The sequence below is a fragment of the Drosophila obscura genome, unplaced genomic scaffold (genome assembly GCF_018151105.1).
Source record: "Drosophila obscura isolate BZ-5 IFL unplaced genomic scaffold, ASM1815110v1 contig_73, whole genome shotgun sequence".
Classification (NCBI taxonomy): domain Eukaryota; kingdom Metazoa; phylum Arthropoda; class Insecta; order Diptera; family Drosophilidae; genus Drosophila; species Drosophila obscura.
In genome coordinates, this window is record NW_024542865.1 from 4,184,349 (window position 1) to 4,208,297 (window position 23,949).

General features: G+C 45.6%; 4 protein-coding genes across 4 annotated transcripts; 1 reads left to right on the plus strand and 3 right to left on the minus strand.

Annotated features, from left to right (window-relative positions):
• Positions 1-4,071: 4,071 nt before the first annotated feature.
• On the minus strand, positions 4,072-16,179 carry LOC111065369 (small G protein signaling modulator 2). Its single transcript, XM_022353497.2, has 7 exons — positions 16,048-16,179; positions 8,480-9,186; positions 7,680-8,406; positions 7,303-7,599; positions 5,054-6,587; positions 4,710-4,987; positions 4,072-4,645 (listed from the first exon to the last, which is right to left on the minus strand). The coding sequence occupies exons 1-7, from the start codon at positions 16,106-16,108 to the stop codon at positions 4,557-4,559; spliced, it is 3,693 nt and encodes a 1,230-aa protein (XP_022209189.2). The 5' UTR covers positions 16,109-16,179; the 3' UTR covers positions 4,072-4,556.
• A 1,646-nt stretch (positions 16,180-17,825) lies between these two features.
• On the minus strand, positions 17,826-20,709 carry LOC111065287 (molybdenum cofactor sulfurase). Its single transcript, XM_022353390.2, has 3 exons — positions 20,395-20,709; positions 20,150-20,300; positions 17,826-20,072 (listed from the first exon to the last, which is right to left on the minus strand). The coding sequence occupies exons 1-3, from the start codon at positions 20,465-20,467 to the stop codon at positions 17,936-17,938; spliced, it is 2,361 nt and encodes a 786-aa protein (XP_022209082.2). The 5' UTR covers positions 20,468-20,709; the 3' UTR covers positions 17,826-17,935.
• Positions 20,710-21,058: 349 nt separating this feature from the next.
• Positions 21,059-23,414, plus strand: LOC111065288 (cactin). Its single transcript, XM_022353391.2, has one exon. It carries the CDS (start codon positions 21,111-21,113, stop codon positions 23,331-23,333), a length of 2,223 nt encoding a protein of 740 aa, XP_022209083.2. The 5' UTR covers positions 21,059-21,110; the 3' UTR covers positions 23,334-23,414.
• On the minus strand, positions 23,335-23,855 carry LOC111065289 (migration and invasion enhancer 1). The gene is made up of 2 exons (XM_022353392.2): positions 23,766-23,855; positions 23,335-23,682 (listed from the first exon to the last, which is right to left on the minus strand). Exons 1-2 carry the CDS (start codon positions 23,789-23,791, stop codon positions 23,412-23,414), a joined length of 297 nt encoding a protein of 98 aa, XP_022209084.2. The 5' UTR covers positions 23,792-23,855; the 3' UTR covers positions 23,335-23,411.
• Positions 23,856-23,949: the final 94 nt, after the last annotated feature.

Consider the following 23,949-nt stretch of genomic DNA (forward strand, 5'->3'; position numbering starts at 1 on the left):
GCTCGCACCTGCCCAGTACATACATACATATGTATGTGTATGTATGAATGCAGCTGTACACGTATGTGTTTGTACTGTGTGTGTGTGTGTGTGTGTGTGTAAACCGTTAACAGTTTGCTGACGTCGCACGTTGCGTGGTGAAAATCTGCCTGCCACAAGCAACAGGACGACAACACGCCACTTGCCCCAGCCTCACTTACACACACACACACACAGACACACACACACGCTCGCTCGCTTGTGCTTGTATGCCCCAAATTTTTGGGTGAAAAACAGTTCGGTGTAATGGGGGCCCGCTGTTGCTTCGCATTGAGTGTGCGCCATAACGCTTGGGCCCCTCTGCCTCTGCCTCCACACCCTGTATCCTGTTGCCCGTACCCTGCCCGTACCCTGCCCGTACCGTAGCGATCCATTAGAGTGCTTAACATAACCTGCACACTTTGGTTTCGTGTGTACCGAAATGTACGAAATGTATTTTAAGGTTTGGCCTGCGTGCGTATGCCGTGTCGTGCCGTGGCCCAGTTTTCGCTCCTCAGGTGCAAGCAAAGATGCCAGCAAATAGATAGATAGATAGATAGATAGATGTTGGTGTGGGCCAGGTAATCTCCTGCTTGTGGTCCATTTAGAGTGTTGGCCAATGGAATATCCAATGAAGATGTTACGAGGATTTAATGATAGTGCTAGGCATACTTTATTGCAAGTAATTTCCAGCTATAGCATAGTTAGTGGGGCGCATTTATATGTATATATGTACTCGTACATGTTTAGCTGCAAACAAAGCTGCCAGGAATTTTTTTACTAATTGTTTACCATCAAATAAGAATTCTAAGGGTGATCCAGATATCATCCAGTGAGATCGTCGAGATATCATTCATTAGCTATTAGAATATTTTTATATAAAAGAACGGGCAAATATAATGAAGAATAACTTATGAACCATTTTAGTTAACATATTACCAAGTTTTTTTTTGCACCTAATTATAACTTTAATTAGCTGCTAAGACCTGCTGCAAATACAAAACAAATAAAGCAAATAATAAATATAAATATAAAAATAAATAAATTCATGTTAATAAATAAATAAAATAATAATAAATAAATAAATTAATTTCAAATTATTTATTTTTTCTTTTCTTTGCTAGAGAATGATTTAAATTAAGTTTGATTTGTTTCCGTCATATAATACAAAGGTAAATATATGTATATGTACATTTCTACAAACACATGTACATACATACATATGTACATATGTAATACTTCGTGGTGCGTATCGTAATTTGATACAGATATTAGAACGTTGAATGAATCCACAGTACATTTGCCTCTTTGTCTCTCTCTCTCTCTCTATCTGATACTGCAGTTCCTAGCTACACTGTAAGAAAGAGAGAGAGAGAGAGATGGAAGGAGCGTAAAGCACTAAAAATCTTATTTTGATTCATTCTGGCTATAATTAATGACAGAAGGACAGACAGACAGACATGGCTATATATCGACACGGCTATTGTTATTTAAAATTTATATATGGCCTCTGATTAACGGGTATAAAATGGGTTTAAATATCCCAAATGACATTGTGAACATAATGTATAAATAAATTAATCTGCACTTCAAATTTGCATTGTTTTAAATAGCTTCAACTTGGCGTGATTAAATAAAAACTGAATAATTTTGATTTCTTTTAAAAACCAAGTCATTGAAATTGAAGACATACACATATAGTATTATGGATGCAAATAATGACAGGAGACTATAAAAAAAAAAAGGGAAACTATATGCATAGATAAATAAGAGTAATTAAGAGCCACAGCTCAATCAATTTTATATGCTGTACTGGTGGTATATTTCCTGAGAGATCGAACTTAAATTGCATTAAGCATATTCATCGAGGGCTAAAAAACAAATGAATAATGAATACGGTTACCTGATTTTTGTGTAAACATTTTACATAATTCGCTTTTATTTTCGTTCATTTTTTTTGTTTTTTTTTGTTCTCTGCTAAATTATAAATTTATGTTTAATTTTTGTTTTGTTTTTTGTTTTCGGTATATGTATTCTGTTCTGTAATTGTGATGTTGTTGTTTGTACGGGGAACATAGGATATTTGTAGTATTCATGTGTAATGCTATATATGTATGTGTGTGCAGTTACAATCGTGGGTAACTGTAATGTATATGTGTATGTACCATATGCTCGGGGGCTCTATAGGGTGTCATCGTCTCTACACAGACGTGGTATAAATATATAGTAGCTTAGCTTTGATTACGTTTACGATTACGATACAATATTATTTTATTTTAGTTTATTTATAGCGAGAGTTTTTGCTGTGTTGTCGTGTTGTCGTCTGGATCGTGCTGATCCTTTATCGAATATTTTTATCAAAAGTGTGGCCAAAATGTTGTTTGGACTCAGTGGCCCAGAGGTCAGAGTTCGCTCCATGAGTTCGCTTTCATGTGTAAAATATATCTCTTATGTTTCGCTCACACACACGCACTCTCTCTCTCTTTCTCTCTGTCTCTCCCTCGCTCTCGCTCTTTCTCTCGCTATCTTCTTTATTTCATTTTATATATATATTTTTTTTTTTCTTCTTTCTTCTCTGTTTCTGTTTAGCGCTTACAAAAATATCAATATTCAAAGAAGCAACAAGAAATCACATTAAGTTTTTTTTTTTTGTTTAAGTTTTAGTTTTTTTTTTTCTGTTTTCGTTTCCATCGTTTAGTTTTCTATACACAAAAAGCGTGCTACTCGCATTAAATTACATACATATGTTCCATACAATGTATATAGCGTATGGTAGGTCTGTTTATTTGTATAATGTGTATATATATATATATATATGTATATAAACCGATAAACCGTTAGCCCTTTTATTGGAGGGAGTTTTGGTGCGCCTGCACTTACCAAAAAACAAGAAATTGCTTGACAGAAAGCATAAAAAATTTGCCTGAGAGAGAACTTTCGTTTTGGAAACCAAAAAAAAAAAAAATATATATATATATATAGTAAGTAACATACACATTTAACACATTCTGCTGTATGTATATGTTGGGGTATGTATATATAATATGTTTGCGTATAAATACTCGTTTAATATATGTATGTATATTGTATATCTATATATACTTATATATTCGTATTTTATGTATAATATTTTTTTTTGGTTGTATATTAATTCATCTAATACAATAACGCAATCAACTCAAACTCAACGTTTTTCATTCAACAACATTTTCATAACATTTTTTTGTGTGTCTGTGTGTGTGTGTTACAATTGTTCGATCTATGCATGGTATATAGCCATAGGATCTACCCAAAGCCAAAACTCGTAACGAAAACTAAAACTGCAAATTTGTATCGCAATTTTTATATCAATCCAAAAGATAACAATGCCAATAACAAAATTAAATCCTAGAAACGAACAATTGCAATTTAATATCATTGAATGTTCATACATATATTCATATAGCGGTCTGCATGAATGCGTTTTGAACTCAATGAATGTAAATAAATGAATATTGCATGCAAAATGCAGAAGGACTCGGAGCGGCAGCATGAATGCGAATGAGAGGGAAGGTATCTATAGGAACTCGAAATATTTGCAGTTCATATCTGCAGACCTCTAATCTATATAGCATCTATCATATATGTATGTACATGTGTCCGTGTGTCTCTGTGTTTGTGTGTGTGTGTGTATATATCTGATTATTTTTGCCAAATCGATATAAAATAACATTAACAACAATTGGCCCACAGCTTGGGCCGCAATCAACCCAAGCCGAAAACCTCGCACAGCATTGCAAATATATGTATGTATGTATGTATATAATAGTATGTATAGTATATATGTATATAGTGTATATGTATATATATCTCTATATAGATGGTATCTAATACAAGTATACTGATGATCGCGTAGCACATGACCGACCGACCGACCGACCATCCCCATACAAAAAGTATAAATATATTTTTATGTGTAACTGCTTCTATGTATGTATATGTGGAATGGCTGTATATATATATATATAATCGGTATATGTATGTTGTATATATTATATATATATATTGTATATAGTAAATAGTATTTTTTCATTTACGTTGTTCATTTGCATATCATTTTTTTTTTGGTTTGTTTGTTTGTTTGTTCTACTTTACGCTTCACATCTCAGGTCACTACAATTTCCTTAATTTTAGCTACATTTCAAATTGTAAACTTCTGCATCGCAACATAGGCGATTCCCAGCCGTTTCTAAAAAAAAAAACAAAAAAAAAAAAAAATCCACACTACTCCAAAAACCAAAACACCAAACTCATCAAGAGTTTCCAGCTAATTGCCATCTACTACATATGTATGTATGTATGCCGTGTGTGCAGGTAATGACTAAAGCGCAGTTACTATCCAACAACATTCTATGATCTACGTGTGTGCTCTCTACTACATAGTACATCATCGCATGCTCAATACTGATCGGCAATTACATCGGGTATACATCTACGGATTATGGGCTATGTTTATGGTTAAGGTTAAAGTTGATGCGTGCTTCGGCTGGCTTCCTCCTTCACTTGTTCTCGATGATTGTCTGCAGCTGCAGCACCAAACTGCGTGACAGCTGCAGAATCGATTGGGCATTGTGACGTTCGGCCATTTCTGCAAGAGAAAAATGCATAGAATAACGGCATAGAATAGGAGTATCGGGCAGCAAGCAGCATACCATTAAAGAACTTGATGACATCGGTAAAGTCCATGCTGTTGGACAGTATGATGTCGCGATAGGTCTCCAGCAGGGCCAGCGCCAGAAAGAGCACAAAGTTGCCAGAGGCCACATGCTTGGCCGCCCAGATCACCTCCCAGGTGGCAAAGACATCGTCGTAGACGAGCTCCCGCTTAAAGTCCAAGAGGAACCAGCGGTAGCAGAAGTAGAAGTGCGTATAGTCCCCATTCGAGTCCATCAGATCGTACATCTCCGAGTCGAGGATTTGTATGAGGGAACTGCCATTGAGAATATTCAATTATAAATGTAATAAAATATTAGGATGGGGATAGGGATATACCCACCGCATATTGGCAAAGTGCATGTCCATGGCACCGCCGCTGGGAAAGTTCTCGATCATGCGCTCCATGAGCTTGCAGAAGCAGCTGTAGCTGAGCGACTCGTCGTCGAAGATGACCAGCAGTGGGGCCACCAGATCGCACATGCCCTGCATGTAGCCCACGTCCAGATGCTCCCACACATACGTGGATATCACGTTGCGCAGCTTGTCCAGATTCTCGTTGGCAAAGTACCAATAGTTGCGATCGCATCGCTGCACATCCTTCTCGATCCGATGCAGATTGAGGCCAAACTGTTCGAGCAGCTCAACGCTGTAGACGCCCCCATTGGAGCTGGCTGGTGAGACGCAGGCAGACTTGGGCTCCTGCAGGGCATCCAGGCTGGCCACCACCGTGATGTCCTCGTTCATGGGGGACATGAGGCTGGTCTTGCGTGAGGTAAAATCTTCGGTGGTCTCGTCATCGTTGCACTGCACATCCAAGGCGTCCAGGGAGGCGGCCTCTGTGATGATCACCGACGTGGATGGATGCTCCTCCTCATGGTCTGCCTCTTCACCAACATCCCGACGCACATCATCGGCGCTGTGGAATTTACTCAACAAACCGCAGGGCTCTGGCTCTGTTTCGGGCTCTGTCTCTGGCTCCTCCTTGACATCCACCATGTCCACGAACTCATTGCCCACCGTCTCGTAGCTGCTGGTGGAGGGAGAACTCTTGATGCTCAGCAGCAGGATGTTACCGCCAGCATCCAGTCCCAGTCCCATCTCGCCCTCCGCCTCAGAGTCGGCAAAGCAGTTCTCCTGCAGATGCAGCGGCTCCATGCAGTCGAGATTCTGGAACTCCAGCATCAGCTGTTCGCTCAGCTGTGGCATCAATTGACCTTCCTCCTGCTCCTGCTCCTGGTCCTGGTCCTGCTCCTGCTCCTCGTCCGTTTTCTCGTTTCCATCCTCTTCAGGCTGCTCCTCAGCCTCGGCTGCCAGTTCGGGCTCATCGGACAGATCTCCAGGATCGGATATATCGGAGAAATCATTATCATCAAACACATCGTTCTCACCCTCATCGCCGCCCAGCTCCGCCTCATCACCGCTCTGACCATGGCCGCTGCGCTCTAGCTCCAGCTCCAGCTCCCGACTGCCATTGGTCATTGGCTTTGCGGCATTTGCGGCAGCAGCACCGCCACCAGCACCAACACCAGCACCATTGGCATTGGCCGCCAGACGCGCCTGTTCGGCGCTCAGTTTGGCCACGGCCAGCGCTGTCTTCTCCTTCTCACGCTGACGAACAATCGCCTCCACGGCCAGCCACTCGCTCATCGTTGTCTCGTAGTAGTGCTTGCAGGTCTCGTCCTGCTTTTTCCTGTCCTCCGGCGTGGAGCCGAAGGCGTAATGGCCCAGCAGATAGGGCCAAACCTCCTGCCGCAGATCGGGCTGTACGCCGCCAAAGTAAACCAAGCGATAGAGCTCCAACTCGCCAGAGACAACGCCATCCACATGCATCTCCAGCCACTTTTGTCGGGTGAGGCCCTCCTCGTCGGCAGCCACTGTGCGGAGTAGAGAAGTAGTTTTAGATTGTACAATAGAGAGCAAAGCAGAACCAGTAAAGAAACAACAGCCCAGAGCACAGAGGCCTATCCTTTTGGTAAGTACTAGCAAAAGTGAAAGTTTGGAAATCCAAAATAATTTTTAAAACTAAACAAGGGTTTCATCCAGTGCCTAAATTCAAATGGTTCTTCATTTTGGTTTTGGATAAGAAATAGAAAAGGAAATTCATCCGAGAATCTATTATTACACTGCTGCTAATGGAACAGCGCTAACAGAGAACAGAACAGAGTAACGGACTGTTGCCGCTCTCCGCTTACAGCCTGTAGCCGCTCTCTGCCTACAGCTCTGTTATCTCCACTTACAGCCTGTAGCCGCTCTCTGCCTAAAGCTCTGTTATCTCCGCTTACAGCCTGTAGCCGCTTTCTGCCTAAAGCTCTGTTATCTCCGCTTACAGCCTGTAGCCGCTCTCTGCCTAAAGCTCTGTTATCTCCGCTTACAGCCTGTAGCCGCTCTCCGCCTACAGCTCTGTTATCTGCGCTTACAGCCTGTAGCCGTTCCCTGCCTACAGCCTGTTATCTCCGCTTACAGCCTGTAGCCGCTCTCTGCCTAGAGCGCTGTTAGTGCTCTCTGAGAGCGGGCACGCAGTCGCTGTTACGACGAATAAGGAGGGTCTTAATCTAGTTATTTGTATCTGCTTCTTTTGGCAGAACTTACAATCGGGCATAATGCGACCATAGACCAGTCCCGAGAGATGCGTCCGCACTGTGGATAGATGACGGCAGTAGGCCAGCCAGCCGTAGAAGGCCCGCGAGATGATCTGTCGCCGCATGGTGGAGCACACGAGCTCAATGCTGGCCGTTTGACTGGCCTGTATCAAGGGCGGATCGCTGCTGCTCTGATCGATGGAGAGACTCTTGCTGGAGCAGTCGCTGCTGCCGGTGGTGGAGCAGCTGCCCAAATGCTTGCGACGCGGACTCGACCGTCCCAGCTCCAAAATGGGATGCGTGGCCACTGGGGAAGATACAGAGAGAGGAGAATGTTGAGTACAGATTGATGGATCAGTTCACAAAATCGCGATGCTCGATGCTCACAGAACTCCTCGTGTTGACTCTTGCTGACCACGCGAAAGACATAGTCGATGGGCGTCTCATCGCTGGAGGAGGCGGACGAGGCCTCCATAACGGATGGCAGTATGTGCCGTCGCACGCTCTTGGGCCAGGGGAATAGCTTGCCAATGCCGCGCTGTGACCAGAGCGGCGGATCCAGCTGTCCGTGCGGCAGCAGGCCCGTCTCCAGGCAGCTGAGAAATGCCTGCAAGTGTCCGCCCTCCGGAAAGTGAATGGGCGGACGCTGTACGCCATCCTGGCCCACCAGGATGATGGTGCCGCCGGTGTCGCCGCCACGATTCTGATGACAGTGCACATAGACAATTTCGTCCACATTGATATTGAGGGCATAGCTCCAGTAGAAGCTCTTGTCGCTGTTGTCGCCATCGTTGTAGCCGTTCATTAGCTGATTTGGCGTCCACTTGATGGTCAGCGACTGGACGCTCTGGTGTAGGCTCAGATAGCCGGGCATCGGCTCCGATACGTCCTTGGGCAGGACGAGGACATTGTTCTTGCCATAGAGGAGGGTGGTGCGCGAATTCTGATGCAGCGACTCCACATAGTCCTTGGCCACGCTCGCCGGCGAGCAGGCCTTGAAGCTGCCGCTGCTCGTGTCCTCCGAGCTGGTGTGCAGACTCCTCTTAAAATTAATGATCGGCCGATGGCAGGTGGGCGGTGTGCGGTTACCCGAGCTGATACGATGCCGCTGCACCTAAAAACACGGAGAAAAAAACAGAGTTGAAGATGATCGGTCGGGGGGATGGGGGGAGGCAGCATCCACTTACCAACTCATCGGCACAGGGATCGGACCAGTAATGATCGGCTGTCTTGGCCCGCGTAAACTCCAGGGCACAGGGCCCCACCAGCAGGGAGCTGAGTATCGATCCATAATCGGCGTCGGCGACCAGCGCCTCGCGATCATAGTAGTTGCTGGCATTGCCCACCAGATGCTCAATGATCTTGGCCAGCCGCTTCTCGTACAGCGCCAGCCGTATCCACAGGTACTTGCCCAGGGGTGTGCCAGCGCCACCAAGGACACCGCCGGCACCACCACCACCAGCGCCACCAGCGCCGCCAGCACCATTGCTGACCGTATTGATGGTGGTGACGGAGCTGCTGCTGCAGCTGCTGCCCGTTTGCTTGCTGATCAGCTTGGGCTTGATGATGCTGTCGCTGCTGGAGGACGAACGCTTGCCGCTCACCGTGGGACTCTCGTGGGCCAGCTCCAGTTCCAGCAGGCGCCGACTCACGTAGTCCGCCTCCGGACAGATTTTGGCTATCTTCTGGATGAGGGCCGTTGTCGAGGAGGTCTTGAACAGGCCCAAAGCACGACGGCGCAGGCCATGGCTGAGGCAGGCCTCCACGGCGCCGCACAGCGACGTCACCGAGCTGCTCTCCTCGTGCACGTACTTCTTGGTCACCGCCTCCTCCATCAGTTGCTTCACCTCCTTCTTGACGCTGGCTATCAGGCGCTCCTTGAGCTCCGTCTCGGCTGTGGGTTGGAAATCATCGGAAATGGCAAATGGCAAATGGGAAATTAATGCGACTCAAAAGCGTAATCTGCTGTTCAATAATTCGTGGTCCTCTCTCTTCCTCGTCTGGTAATGACTGACATAGCCCCGCACCCCACACATCACTATCCACCCCCCCATAAATATGCTTTGATTGATTGCACATGCCCCGTGTCGTCGTTGGGACTGGAGGAGACCCACGTGGACTCTCCTAGCCGCCACTCCCCCCCCCAGACCCGACGTCAATCATTTTGTCATCGCTGTCAATTTTGGTTCTGTTTGCTCCTGTGCACAAATCCGTCAGAGTTCCTCTGCCTCATAGCCACCCTACTCATGCCCCATGCCCCATGCCGCATGCCTCATACTTATATAAATGTTTATGTACGATACGAAAACGATACGCACTTATGTGCATGTGTATGTGCTTGTGTCTGTGTTGTACAGTGCGCTTCGTTGCCATAAGAACGCATGCATAACAGCAGAGAGTCACAGCAGAGAGTCACAGCAGAGAGTCACAGCAGAGAGTCACAGCAGCATGTCACGTTGTGATGACAGTGGATGCACTTACGCAGAATACTCCCCCACACTCCACACGGCACGCCCCAGCCCCAGCCTCACCCCAGCCACACCCCATATCACGTGTAATTGCAGGTGAACCATGCAACAATCATGGGGGTGAGACACATATCTGCTGACTGCGCCTTATTTAATGCATAAAATGCCCAAAATTGGCTAAAAAAAACTAAGAAAAGAATTTAAAAAATTAAAATAAAAAAATTAAATACAAAAAATTAATAGTAGAATACAAAAATATTGAAAATGAAATTTAATCATACATTAATATAAAAAAATAAGCGTAAAAAAATAATAAATATATTTATAAAAATTAAAATTAATAAATAAATTTTCAAACACCACACTCATATACCATATAACGTTAAAAAGTTTAATATTTTAATTAAGAATTAATTTTTTTTTATTAATTATTAATTAATTTATTAATCATTAATTAGTTTATTTATTTGGCAAATTAAGCAAACTTAATAATGGAACATGTTCCATTTACCAATCAACCCTAAAACTCGTCAAAAATATTCAATTATAATTGAATTATAATTATAATCGATAATTATGGAAACAACTTTGTTTGTAGCTAAGCAATTCCAAAAATTTAGTTTAATAAAACAATGCGAGAGGCAGATTAAAGCAAAAGTATCATAGCATTCCGACTATGGGAAATATCAGAGAAATATACACACATACATATTTGATTTTTAAAAGTAATTTTGAGCAATTGAAGGCGTTCGTATTAACATCACACTGTTAGGGGAATTATACCTCTAAAACTCTATCATACATATCAATATCAAGTACATATCTATGCACATAAGTATCCTCAAGCCAATCCTAGTGGACAAAACTTCTTCACATCGATGCTTGTAAAGTGCGCAGTCCGAGGGGCGCTGCCGCATGGTGCGCGACACATACTTCTATTTATGAGCTTTTAGAAAAATCTCTCGACAGATTAGTCTCTTAAATCGGCTAAAAACTTGCTACATATAAAAGAAACAATATTAAAAAAAAAATCAAATTTTATTGGTCAATAATTTTTGTTGTCTAAAAAACCCATGCGAATTAAAGTTATTCAACGCACTGTACTGTGCTGTGTGTGTGTGTGTGTGTGTATGGGTTTGGGTCCCGTGTATTGGTCCATATACAAAATATGCTAATAGGATATAAACCAACGCCAGCAGGCAGCAGGCTAGAGAGAGAGAGCCAACTCCTAGGAGAGGCGCGCGCGCTTCTAATTAGAATGGAAATAAAGGATTTACGCAGCTACGTGACATGGCCTGGCAATGCCCGGCAGGACCCCCCCCCCCCCCTACACACACACACACAGAAAACAACTCCCGAAAATCGATAAGGGAGCAAAACTTTCACATCAGATTGGGAGGAGTAGGATGAGGTGGTGCTGAAAAATTGCAGCAGCGCTGACAACAGAGAATCTCTGCCTCTTCAGTCTCTGTCTCTCTCAGTCTCTCTGTGAAAAGCGGCAACGTTGCGGCAGCTTTAAAAGCCACCAAACAAACAAAATATTATACAAAGGGAATATTATGTTAAGTGCACGACAGACACCGACTGACAGACAGACAGAGACGACAGTGAGAGCAAAAAGTATATATCCGACATTGGTCCTAAGTTGTTTATTCTCATTTTCTTATTTCTTTTGCAATTGCCGCCCAGCCGCCGCTCTCCTCCTGGTCCTTAAGTGGGAAAGCATTTCAATAAACAACAATCGAGAGTCGAGAGTCGAGACCCACCCCAACACACACACACAAACACACACACACAGCAGATTCAGCCCCACACCCAATAGGACATAGTAACCTTGACTCGCCGACAACGATGGCTGGCTGGCGGTGGCTATGGCTAAAAAACTTCCTTGAATTATAACCTTACACTTTGTGCCCAGTCGACACTCCCGTTACGAGCAGCCAGCCAGCACGGGGTGAGAGAGAGAGAGCGAGCGAGAGAGTGTCAGCACACAACCAACACCTGCTAGAGAGTGAGAGTGAGAGACGAGTCGAGGCAAAAGGCCACACACTTGACCCTGAACAACATAAAACAGCTGATGACAGGGCTAAAACGAAACGACAAACCGGCAGGCACACCACAAAAGAAGAAAGAGCAGGCGCGCAAATGAGACGGGCGGCAAAAACGGCAACAGCACGGCTGAAAGTTGATGCCCTGCACCCCGCCTGCCAGCCAGCCAGCCAGCCTAGCACTTGCTCTAGACTCTAGGGCTGTAATCAGAAAGGGATGGCGCATGCAGTTCTGCTGTTCTGTTCCTTTAATTTGCTGCCAGTTACAGGGCGAAAGCACACACACACACAGAGACACTGACATACATACATCATTAAATACACACAGCCCGAACCCACCCACCACCCCACACACACACTCGTGCCATTGACTGTTGTAGGAAGGAACCACCCAACCATATTGTAAGTGGAAGCGGGAACCCAACCAAACATATGTTTGTTACCCAACAAAGGACGCACACACATGCACGACATACACACACGTGTTGGCTCCTCGTGTGGCTCGTGTGTTATGTACACACATGCCACCACACCACACCACACCACCGCCTCTGCCACTGCCACTGCCTCATCCAAAGCTCAAGTTGCAAGGAAGAACAGCCACAGCAGCAGAAGCAGCAGCAGAAGCAGCACCAGGCATCGGCATTCAGTCCACATGCTACATACATATGGGAGAAGCACACAAGTCTCTCCTGTTATATACACGCTAATCAGATTAAATGTAGAAAAATCAACTAATTGGAGAATGCAACAGGAAGCAGAGAAGCGACGTGTCCTGGGAGACGTAATCGCACGTTAAGCCGATATTCTCTTTAAAAAAAAAGCTCTACTTAAAAATGGCATTAATGGGTAATGGGTACTGTTTGAGTTCTTATTTTATTCTGACTGCAAATAAATTTTCGATACTATAAAGATAGTATTTCTAGCTTTTAATTAATTTCTTACAAATATAAATACAATTTTTTAAAGTTAGATATTTAAAGTATTTCAAATCCAGGCTGGATCCCAAGATCCTAAGGCAAAACTACAAATGCCACAAATACTTGCCATACACAAATTAAAATATTTTTTTAATGTAATAATACAAATTTACTCGATTAAATAGAATACAAATATATTTTAAGGTAAATACAAACTCACAAAACTATTTTTTAATGTAATAATAAAAACTAACTCGATTAAATAAATTACAAATATATTTTTAAGATAAGTAAAAACTCACAAAAAAATTAAATACATGCCTTATATATTTTTTACAAAAACTAAACTATTTTTTTAATGTAATAATAAAAATTAACTCGATTAAATAAAATAAAATATAAATATTTTCAAAGATAAATAAAAACTCACAAAAAAAATTAAATACAGCCATATACATATATGTTGCACAAAAATTAAACTATTTGTTTAATGAATAATAAAAAACCAATTAAATAAAATACAAATATATTTTTAAGATAAATAAAAACTCACAAAAAAAATGAAATACTTAAAAATGTGTGGTGAACATTCTAAGTATGGGCATTTAGTACATAAATACATATTTATGTATGTAATATCAAATAATAAACATAATTTCTAGACTTTTGCTGAAACACAGCCTATTTCCCTGCCATCACATGACTGTGTCATAAGTTAAAACCAAAAAAACCTTATTAATATACCTAAAATGAGTTTGATTTGCTACAAGAAATGTTATATTAAAGTCTTTTAAATGCGGTTGCTCGAAGATTCTAAGGCAACGGCAATTAAAAATGTGTATGTACATTTATTATTTATACAACGTTGAGAAAGTCTCTTCAGGCTGCCTACTGTTACTTGCAGCTAATTGAATTGAATAGTTTAGCCTTGTACGAGGTCTAGCCGTGACCGTGATGCAGAGAGAGAGAGATACTCGAACCCGGACATGGATGGACATAGAGACATTGGTAGGAGAGCCAGCGCTGGGGCTTCTCTGATGATTACTTAATTGGCAGGCAATTTGATGAATTTCAAATGAGAGGGCCCCCCGTCAGAAGTCGGAAGCCAGGAAGCCACGAAGCCAGAAACCGGAGGGTGGATGGTGGATGGTGTAGGGTGCGTGCTGCATGATGCATGGGGTGCGTAGGGGAGCGTAATGCCATCAAGTATACGTAAGAGTGGCCGTCTAAAATGCAATTACCGGTCGCCGTTTGACATTAAAAACCGATAATTGGCTTCCTCGTCCACGTTTTCTCATTAAAAATACAAGCGAACTTAACGCCAGCGAAACTAAAATCAAAGCTAATGCCATTGCCAATGCCAATGTCAAAACACATTGAAGATTGATGCGAAAATTACTCTGTTTGGCCCTGAACTTTAGCATTTTTTCATGGTCGTTATTTCATCATTTAATTAAGGGGAAATGGGGGGAATTCGCAAGCAAAATCGATGGCAATTAGAGCAGATTTCAATTTCACATCAACGCCGCAGGTGCACAAGCAGAATGGGAGAGAGAGAGAGAGAGTGACAGAGAGAGGTAGAGGTAGAGGTGGAGAGACTGCAACCTGCTGTGGGGACCACCTGTCAACCGACAATACCGACGACAGTCCACAGTCGACATTCTCGTATTTTATTTTGATTAATTTCTGCAATCCTCCGCCCACACACACACACATACACATATACATATGTGACTGTATTGTGTCTGCTCTCCATTCGTTATTCCCTTACACATGCTCGCACATCACACAATATATATGTTATATATGTATTTACGTGTATATCTATCTATGGGAATGTATCCCCATATATTCCGAGAAGTATGCTATGGATGATGATGTTCGGTCTCTTATGTACTCACACTTCCCAGAAAATCCACCAACTACCCGGAGCCGACCCGACCCAACCCGACCCTCCTCAACAGTTCAGTCAAGCAATTACAAAAAGAAAAAAAAAACACAGTTTCGCTGCCCAAAACTTTTAATATAAAGTGGGGCTTCAGTGTGGGCAACTAAAACTTCAACATAAAGAAAAGTATACGAATACGAGTACGAGTGCTCGTGCCCAAACCCAATATTGAGTTATGGTTCCCACCTTCTTGGATCATTCTCCCAAATAAACGAACGAAAATGGAGACTCTTATCCCTTCAATTTTTTAGTCACTTATCTTAGCTCTTGCTTTAAAATGCTACTCTCTCCCTCTCCCTTATTCTACATTACTGCTAACAAAGCCAAATACTATTTGATCTTTAAGATTGAAGGGAAATTTCACAGCGAAAGGTCTTGCTAAGCCGAATGTAATTTCAAACAAGTACGAGTAGTGCCTGAATGAGAAATATTCGTTTGCATTTCAGGCACACAATTCACAGAATTTGTGAATACTTCTGTGAACATAACTCAAGTTTCGTTATTTTATGACTCGAATTTTTTCAGCCGAAAATTAAAGAATTAATTCTAAGGAATGTAGAATAATTAATACTTGACGTTCGACTTACTCTTAAAATTTTTAAATTTAAAAACGGAATGTGGAAAGTACGGATCGTACTAGGAAATCGTGGAAAATATTAATACAATGAATGTAAAAACCAACAAAAATGTTAATTAACAATAATTATATCAAACTTTTTCTATGATCAATTGCGGTAAGAATCAGTAGCAACATTTAAGCTACCAACTTTACACTTTTAGACCACAATGTACATATCAAAATGTAACCTGATTAAATACTCCCAATCGTAGATATCATACGGATAAGTAAATGTCAAAGCTGATCAGTTTCTGATAAAATCTAATTAATCTTCAATGATAATAATAATAATCGAATTTTAATGCTCAACAAAAAATCAAATAATATTCCATAATAATTGCCAATTCCCCTTAGTCAGTGTCCACTGTGGCGCAATATTTTCGGTTTTGCCTTTTCTCTACTTTCATTCTTTCTAGCGGAACGGAACGACGCCAAATCATTTCACTTTCGCACCTTCTTCTTCAGCAGCAGCGGCGTCGCGACGCTTACTACGCAGCAGCGACGGGATGGACCGAAGACGGACGGAAAGCAGAAACAACAACAAAAACACAACACAACACACACACACACATACAATGGATACGCTGTGTGTTTATGTACATATGTATATGTAATTGGATTTTTTTTGCTGCTGCTGCTTTTGCTGCTGCTGCTGTAATATGTTGCGAGTGAATTGAGTAGGGGAAAGGTCTTAAGCTTAGGTTGTAGGGAGCTGGGCACAGAGAAGGTAAAAGTTTCTCTCTCACACTCACCGCTGGTGGCATCGCCTGTGGCGTTGGCAGCGCTGCCGCTAAAACTCTGCAGCATGTTCATTTTTGTTGCTGTTCCTGTGCTGTGCTGAATGGTGGGGGATATTTTGTTTGGGGGGGCACACGCAAGCGGGTGGTTTGTTGCTGTTGCTGTTGGTGTTGGTGGATTGATGATGAAGCGAAGCGTCTGCCTTGCTTTTGCTTTGCTCCTTTTTGCTCCCAGCTGCTGCTGCTTCCCGTTACTTCTGCTTTTGTTGCTCTCTCGGTTACTTTTGGTGCTCTTCCCACTGTGTTTTGTTGTTGCTGTTGCCTTTTGCGCCTCTCTCTCTTCTGTGTGCTTGCTTATGTCGCGTCCTTCTTATGTGGCTTAGTTCTTTGGGCAAATATTTTCGGTTTCTGTTTTGCTGTTTATGCTTGCGACTCTCTTGCTCTCAGCTCCACTCTTCGCAGTATATACATATGTATGTATGTATGTCTGTCGGTCGATGTCTTTTGGTTTTTGTTATTGCTGCCAGCTGCTTTTGATTTTTGCTTTATCCCTTGTAATTATTTTAGCAAAAAGTTGGTATAAAAAAATGTTTCCTATATTTTCGTTGTATTGTTTTTTGTAATTGTTGCATTCCACTATGTTTTACTACGACGCTCACACACACACACACACACACACACAGACGACAGGCTCAGCCGCACACACTCACGCTCACTTATATAAAAAAAACAACAACATTTTCTGATGCTGCTGCTGCTGCATGTGTGTGTGTGGATCTTGTCTGTTGATGCTATGCTCCTGATGCTGATGCTGCTGCTGTTCCACTGCTTGTTCAGCTTCTGCTGCGATTTTTGTAGTAGAAATTCCACACATATGTACAGTGGTTTCTGTCTACACATACATACGCTTGCAGATTGTATTTTTAATTCACATTTTTTGTTTCTCTGCTGCAGTGAACTTCTGGTGTGAACTTTAGTGTTTGTGCCTTTTGTTGCATACTTTCTTGAGCACTCGCTGCTGGCTCACTCGTTCGCTCTCTCCGCCCGCTGTGCAATGATGAAGGGGCTCAGCTCTGTGTGTGTGCGCGCTCGCTGCTGCTGCTGCTACTTCTGCCCCAAAAGTTGGATTGTTGATATTATATCTCAATATATCGATATGAACGATATTTTGTATACGAAAATATTGGTGTCATTTTTGTCGCCAACTATTATATAAAAAATATGAAAACAAATACATATGAAGTAGATTCTTGCACAAAGTTTTGTAAAGAGGCGTACATTTTTGCGTCGATCAATTAAAAGTCAGCGGACAGCTGAGCTCGATAATTCGATATATGTTTGTTATGCAGCACTGGTAGCCAAAACGATAAGCCGCGCGGCATATTTCAAATTTGATTGTAAAACCGAGCGGGAACGTTAAGCCGCGGCAAGGGCCGGGGCGCTACTTTTATATTCGGAACTCAGTCAGTGTAGTCTTATGATTTGTGTTACCAGACTGCTGCATGATTACTTTCTGTCAATCTTTTGGTATCGGGACGAATTGATTTGCTTTTTAATGCGGGAAAATAATATGGGAATAAAATTATATAGAAGTTTTTATTTCCATATACATATAAAAGTACATATGTATTTTAATACATAATAGTGTAAATGATCCACAAGTCAGATCTGTAAGAGCCTTGATGTGAATATCCCTCGACCACTTAAAGATAACAAACGATCTCAATCGCATAAGGACGGTACGGTGCAGCTATTATGTACAAGGATAGCTTGGGTTGGCCTGCACCTGTGAAAGCCATGAAACGCATTGGACCTGCCTCCCACCACTTTGAACTTGCGGAAGGTATAGCATACGGTGGGGGAGGGGAGGGGCAGGGCTGTGTGTGTGTGTGTGTGTCTGTGTTCAGGTGACAACAACGACATCGCCGCAGGTGAGTTGCTGCTTGTTGTTCGCCGCGGAGATCCTTGAAATGTAGATGCCGAAACGCATCTTACCGCTCTGCAGGCGGGAAATGGTTGTGAGAGTCTCCGGCGATCGTTCGCCCGTGCGCTGGTTAATGCAGATCATGTCGCAACGCTGGCAGGGCCCCTCCACCTGGAACTGCACCTGGCCGATGGTCAGCTGTTTGTAGGACAGCTCCTCAAAGGCGGCGCCCGTGTCGATGATGATATTGGCCCGAAAACGATCCACCGTCTCGTCCAGCGACTCTTCGAACTGCAGCGAACGCACAGAGGATCTATTGACCAGCAGGAATTGCGCCTGATTGACCAGACTGAGCTGTTTCTGTTGCTGCTCACCGTTGGACGAGCTGCGCAGCGACGATTGGCGCAGCAAACGCAGCCCCTCCAGTCCGAGATGCTCGCTCAGCCACTGGGCCACCTCATCGCCGCAGTCCAGACCCTCCACGGGCTGGCGGCACACTTTGCTGCGGCAACGCGACGAGTTCTCCGCCTGATCCGCCAGCGAAAGCGGCAGCGAGACAGCAGCGGGCGAGTCGCCAAAGTGCAGCTGCAATTGGTCAGCCCGTATGTGGGGTTTGATCAGGCAGAGTTCGGTGCAGCGCTTCTGGGTGACGGCCATGCCGTTCATGTCCACAATCATCCACTCCCTGTCGTACTGCAGTCCCTGTGCCGTCAGTGGCCAGCTGGCGCCGCCACCCACGATCTTGAAGGCTGCACACGACTTGACCGGATATATGGCCAGCTGCAGGAGCTGCGGTCGCAGCCGCTGGGCCCGCTCCTTCAGTGCCTTGGGCAGTTCGCTCGCCTGCTCTTCGATCAGTTGCAGTCGCTGCTGTGGTCTGGTTGCCAGATAGCTCAGGCGCAGCATTTTCAGCAGCTCATCCACATCCTGGCGTCGGGTCATGTAGCCAAAGGAGACGCGTACGGCGCCGGTGGGTTGGCCATCGATCAAATCAAAGTAGTCGCCACAAATGCGACCGGCACGCTTGTAAATGGCATCCATCATGGCATCGTCCAACTGCAGATAACGCTGACAGGCGCCAATGTTGCAGAAGCAGCCGGTGCGCAGGAGTATGCCCTGCAGGGCCGCCACGCAGGCAATCTCGCCAAAGCCAACAAAGGCGCTTGCATCCGTGCGCACATTGAAGGCCACAATGCCGCCCTGGCGTGAACGCTCCTCATAGCCCACTCTGTTATACAGCTCGATCAGTGGCTGGCCATTGGGATGCTCGAGCTGGCGCAGCTGCTGCTCTAGGTACTGGGCCAGGCCATGGACATGTCGCGATATACGCGCCATGGTGTTACCCGGCACCAGGCGTTCCAGTGACCGAAAGCCCTCGAGCAGTCCCACAATCGAGAGGAACGGCAGTGTTCCGTCCTCATAGCGCTGATGGAAGAGCTCGCGCAGCTGATGGTCCATGGCATGGGGATAGGCATAGTTGATGGTGCCGCCACCAAAGAAGCGACGCTTGCCAAAGGCCTCAGCGCCGCGACGGCTCACCAGCAGGGCACCCACTCCGGTCGGATAGCCAAAGATCTTGTAGAAGCTAAAGCACACATAGTCGGGCTGATAACGTTGCAGATCCAAGGGATTGGTCGCCACAAAGGAGGCGGCATCAAGGCACACATAGTAGTTGTTGTTGTGGCTGGACTCTGCCTCTGTTGCTGCACCCGAAATCCTTCTGCCCGGACCATGGGGCAGACCTTGCTTCTGTATGCCAGCAATGGCCTCGAGGGGCATCTTGTAGCCACTGAAGTTGCACTGGGCCGAAAAGGTCACCAGGGAGTTGTCCAGGTTAGTAGCAGAGGCAGCAGCAGCCGGCGTGGAGCCGCCATTAACTGATGGCACTGATGCCATGCCCCTGCCACTGATCTGCTCCTCCTTGAGCATGTAGATGGCTCTGGCCTGGACCCGCTCGCGCATGCCCAGCACTGAGGTATGATTCTCCTGGCAATAGTGGAAGTTTCCATTACGCCCAAAGTCGAAATTCTCCGCCACCAGCGACAGGGCAGCCGTTGCATTGGCCGTAAATATCACATGATATTCCTGCTCATTCGTGTTGAAGAACTCCAGAACTCTGTGAACAAAATAGAATAATAATAATAGAAATTAAATCGTTCCACTCTCTGACTCCACCCCCATCCTCCCACTCACTTGTAGCGCACCTGATCCACATAGTCGCCGGTTAGGCGGCACGTGTGCGGATTGCAGATGACATCGCGTTGCAGCTGCTCTGCAGCGGCTGCCACTTGACTCTCCGCGTACAAGGTGGTGCCCGCATGATCCAGGTAAATGCTCTTGTTGTCTAAACAAACAACAACAACAATTATTAGATTGTTATCTTCTGATAGAAGGTTAATTTCACCATGGCACCTGCCGTCCCCGCCCGCGTCACTCACTTGCAAGTCTAGTAAATTCTTTATCGATGGCCGCCTGCTCGTCGGCGCTGTATTCCGCTTGATATGACGACATGTCGTGGACTGTTGGTGGCACAACAAATAACACCAATATTTATTTGCTTGCACAAAATTGCCGCAAATTGAATTCGAAGATGCCCTTCGATGTGCGTACATTAGCTATGGCATCAAGTCATTGTGAGATTTAGTTTTGCTTCATTTTCCAGTCGTTGGCATAGTCTGTACTGATAAAAAACCTATGTTTTTTCGTTGTTTATTATTGCTGTTCCGTTTTTCTACATATTTAACAATTATTTTACTATCAATTTAAAATATAAAGAGTATTAACAAACCAACGATGACAACATAAATGTTTGCACTATCGATAATATTCACGGTTTTCGTATTATGCGATAGATCGATGGTTTCAAGCAGTGTTAGCTAATGCGTTGCATTTAATTCTCTTCATTACTTTGTGTGTTTGCATTTATCTACCTAGTCTATCATTTCAATGAAATAATTTTTTCAAATAATTATTAAAATTCGAATTTCCAATCCTTTAGTTTGATTTTAGTCGACCACATCGATAGCCAGCTAATGGAATCTCCAGCGCCAGTCGGAAATACGTGAGCACTGTGCAACACTATTAGCCGATAACATTGTAATATACAACACATATACATATACATGTTGTTTTTATTTCGCAAATTTTAGAAAATATGCCCAGAGAAGAGACGAAATCCCGGCGACACAGTCGGGATAGAAGGAGCAGGAGTGCCGAGCACAAGAGCAGCCGGGACAGGCATCGTGAGAAGGATAAAGATCGGGAGCGTGAACGCGAACGCGACCGAGACACAACGCGTGACAGAGAAAGGGACAAGGAGAGGGAGCGTGAGTGGCGTCGGGAGAAGGATGGCCACAGGGAGAGAAGCAGCAAAAAGCGTCGCTCCGCAACACCACCAACAAAATCAAAATCGCCATTGGCCATGAGCTCCGTGAAGCTGCTGCAGACGCTCGAGGCGCGCCGGCTGCGCGACCAGGAAGAGCGCCAGGCACGCAAGGAGGAGCTGAAGGCCCAGGAGACACCCGAGGAGAAGCGCGCACGCCGCCTGCAGGAGAAGCAGGCCAAGGAGCATCGTCGACGCGAGCGCATGGGCTGGGACAACGAATATCAGACATACTCCAACGATGACAACCCGTTCGGCGACTCCAACCTAACCTCGACCTTCCACTGGGGCAAGAAACTGCAGGTGGAGGGTCTCTCGAATCTATCCAGCAAAACGGTGGAGGTGCTGTCGCTGCAGAAGCAAATGGAGAACCGACGCGAGCTGGAAAAGGTCAAAAAACGACGCCAGGAGCGCGAGCTGGAGCGGCAGGTGCGCGAGGACGATGCCATGCAGCAGCAGCGGGCCAAGGAGGCGGTCCAATTCCGCGAATGGCAGCGCCAAGAGGACCAGTTCCATCTGGAGCAGGCGCGACTGCGCAGCGAGATACGCATACGTGATGGACGGGCCAAACCCATCGATCTGCTAGCCCAATATGTGGCTGCGGGCAATGCACCGCTGGAGGAGTCGCTGGAGATGCAAATGCACGAGCCCTATATGCTGCTGCACGGCCTGCCCATGGAGGAGCTGGAGGATCTGCTGGTGGACATCAAGGTGTACGAGGAGCTGGAGCAGGGCAAGCATATCGATTTCTGGAACGATATGGTCACCATTGTCCAGGACGAACTGCAGAAGCAGCAGAAACTGCACGCGGATGCCAGCACGCTCAATCAGCGACGCGATGGCATCCATCAGAGTGTCGTCAAGGATGTGGCGGACATATTTCGCGGCAAGAACGCCAAGCAGCTGGAGGAGATGCGTGATCGCATCGAGGCCAAGATCAATAGCCGCGCAGACGGCGTCGATATCAGCTATTGGGAGAGCCTTCTCTCACAGCTGAAGGCGCACATGGCTCGCGCTCGTCTCCGGGATCGCCATCAGGCCCTGCTGCGCGAGAAGCTGCTGCTGCTCAAGCGGGAGAACGATGACGAGGCGACAGCAGCGGCTGGTGGCGGCGAGGATCATGCCTCGGCACTGAAGGAGGAGCCAGAGTCCGAGCAGGCAACCGATGAGCCGATGAAGGAAGCTGCCGCCGCACCAGCGCAGGAGGAAACGTCTGCCGAGGAGCAGCGTTCACCCTCCCAGGCAGAAGATGAGACCGAGACCGATGACGAAGAGGATGGACCCTTGCGGGAGCTGCTCAATGCCGCTCGCCTCTACCAGGCCGGCAGCTACAGTCCGGAGTACATCAGGGAGGATGACTTTACCGGGCGTCGGATACAGGCCGGCGATCGCGACGACAATGACGATGGCGCCATGTACGAGGAGAGCGACGACGAGAGCCGCATCCATCGACAGCGTATGCTAATCGTCTGTCCAGAGCGTGTGGATGCCGCATCCTCAGGCAAGCAGCAGCTGTCCGCGCAGGAGCAGCGCATGCGGAACGAGGCGCGCCAAGGGATGCAGGGCGATGAGGCCGAATTCAGTGTGGAGACCACACTGGATGCAGTGCCCCAGCTGGCCACGGACAAGTATCGGCCGCGCAAGCCGCGCTACTTCAATCGCGTGCACACGGGCTTCGAGTGGAACAAATACAATCAGACGCACTACGACATGGACAATCCGCCGCCAAAGATCGTTCAGGGCTACAAATTCAACATCTTCTATCCGGATCTGATGGACAAGTCACAGACGCCGCAATACTTCCTCACACCCTGTGCGGACAATGGAGACTTTGCCGTGCTGCGCTTTCACACGGGTCCCCCCTACGAGGATATCGCCTTCAAGATTGTCAATCGGGAGTGGGAGTTTAGCTACAAGCGGGGATTCCGCTGCCAATTCCACAACAACATCTTTCAGCTGTGGTTCCACTTCAAGCGCTATCGCTACCGTCGCTAATCCATGCTATATATTGCTTTCTTTCTTTTTGTGTTTAATTTAAGAATAAATCTACCACACACTCCTCATGTATGCAAATCACATTAAAATGCAATCTTTGATGGGTGCCGCTTGGACCGTTTCTAGGGGCTGGCCGCTCTCCGCCCGCTGTACCTGTTTGAGCACACTCTGGTGGTCGGGAAAGGCGAGGGTGGCCAGCTTGGAGTGCACCAGCTGCTGGTCGATGGTCACCTCAAAGGCGCCGCGCCTCCCCTGATGACAGTGGACTTCCAGTTCTCCTCCGGGTACGGCTGCCTCCATTAGGAATTGGCGCAGCAGATGGCACTGCAGCTTGAAGTTGCAGACACCGCTGCAAGGGATTCCAGAGTGTCAGCAGCAGCTCATGGGATGGCTGGGCCGGCTCTTGTCCATGGCGCCGCCACATATACCTACCAGTATTCAACATCCACTTTGACCATTGCATAAAATGCAAAATTTCAATCAACAATTGGCCAAAGAGCGCGTAATGAGTTGCCAGACTGTTCGAGATTTTAAATTGTATTTTCTTGCGGAACATGTCTTGGGAGCAGTGATGCCATTTTAGCTTATTTAAGGCTAAGCCTAACTAGCTTTTTTT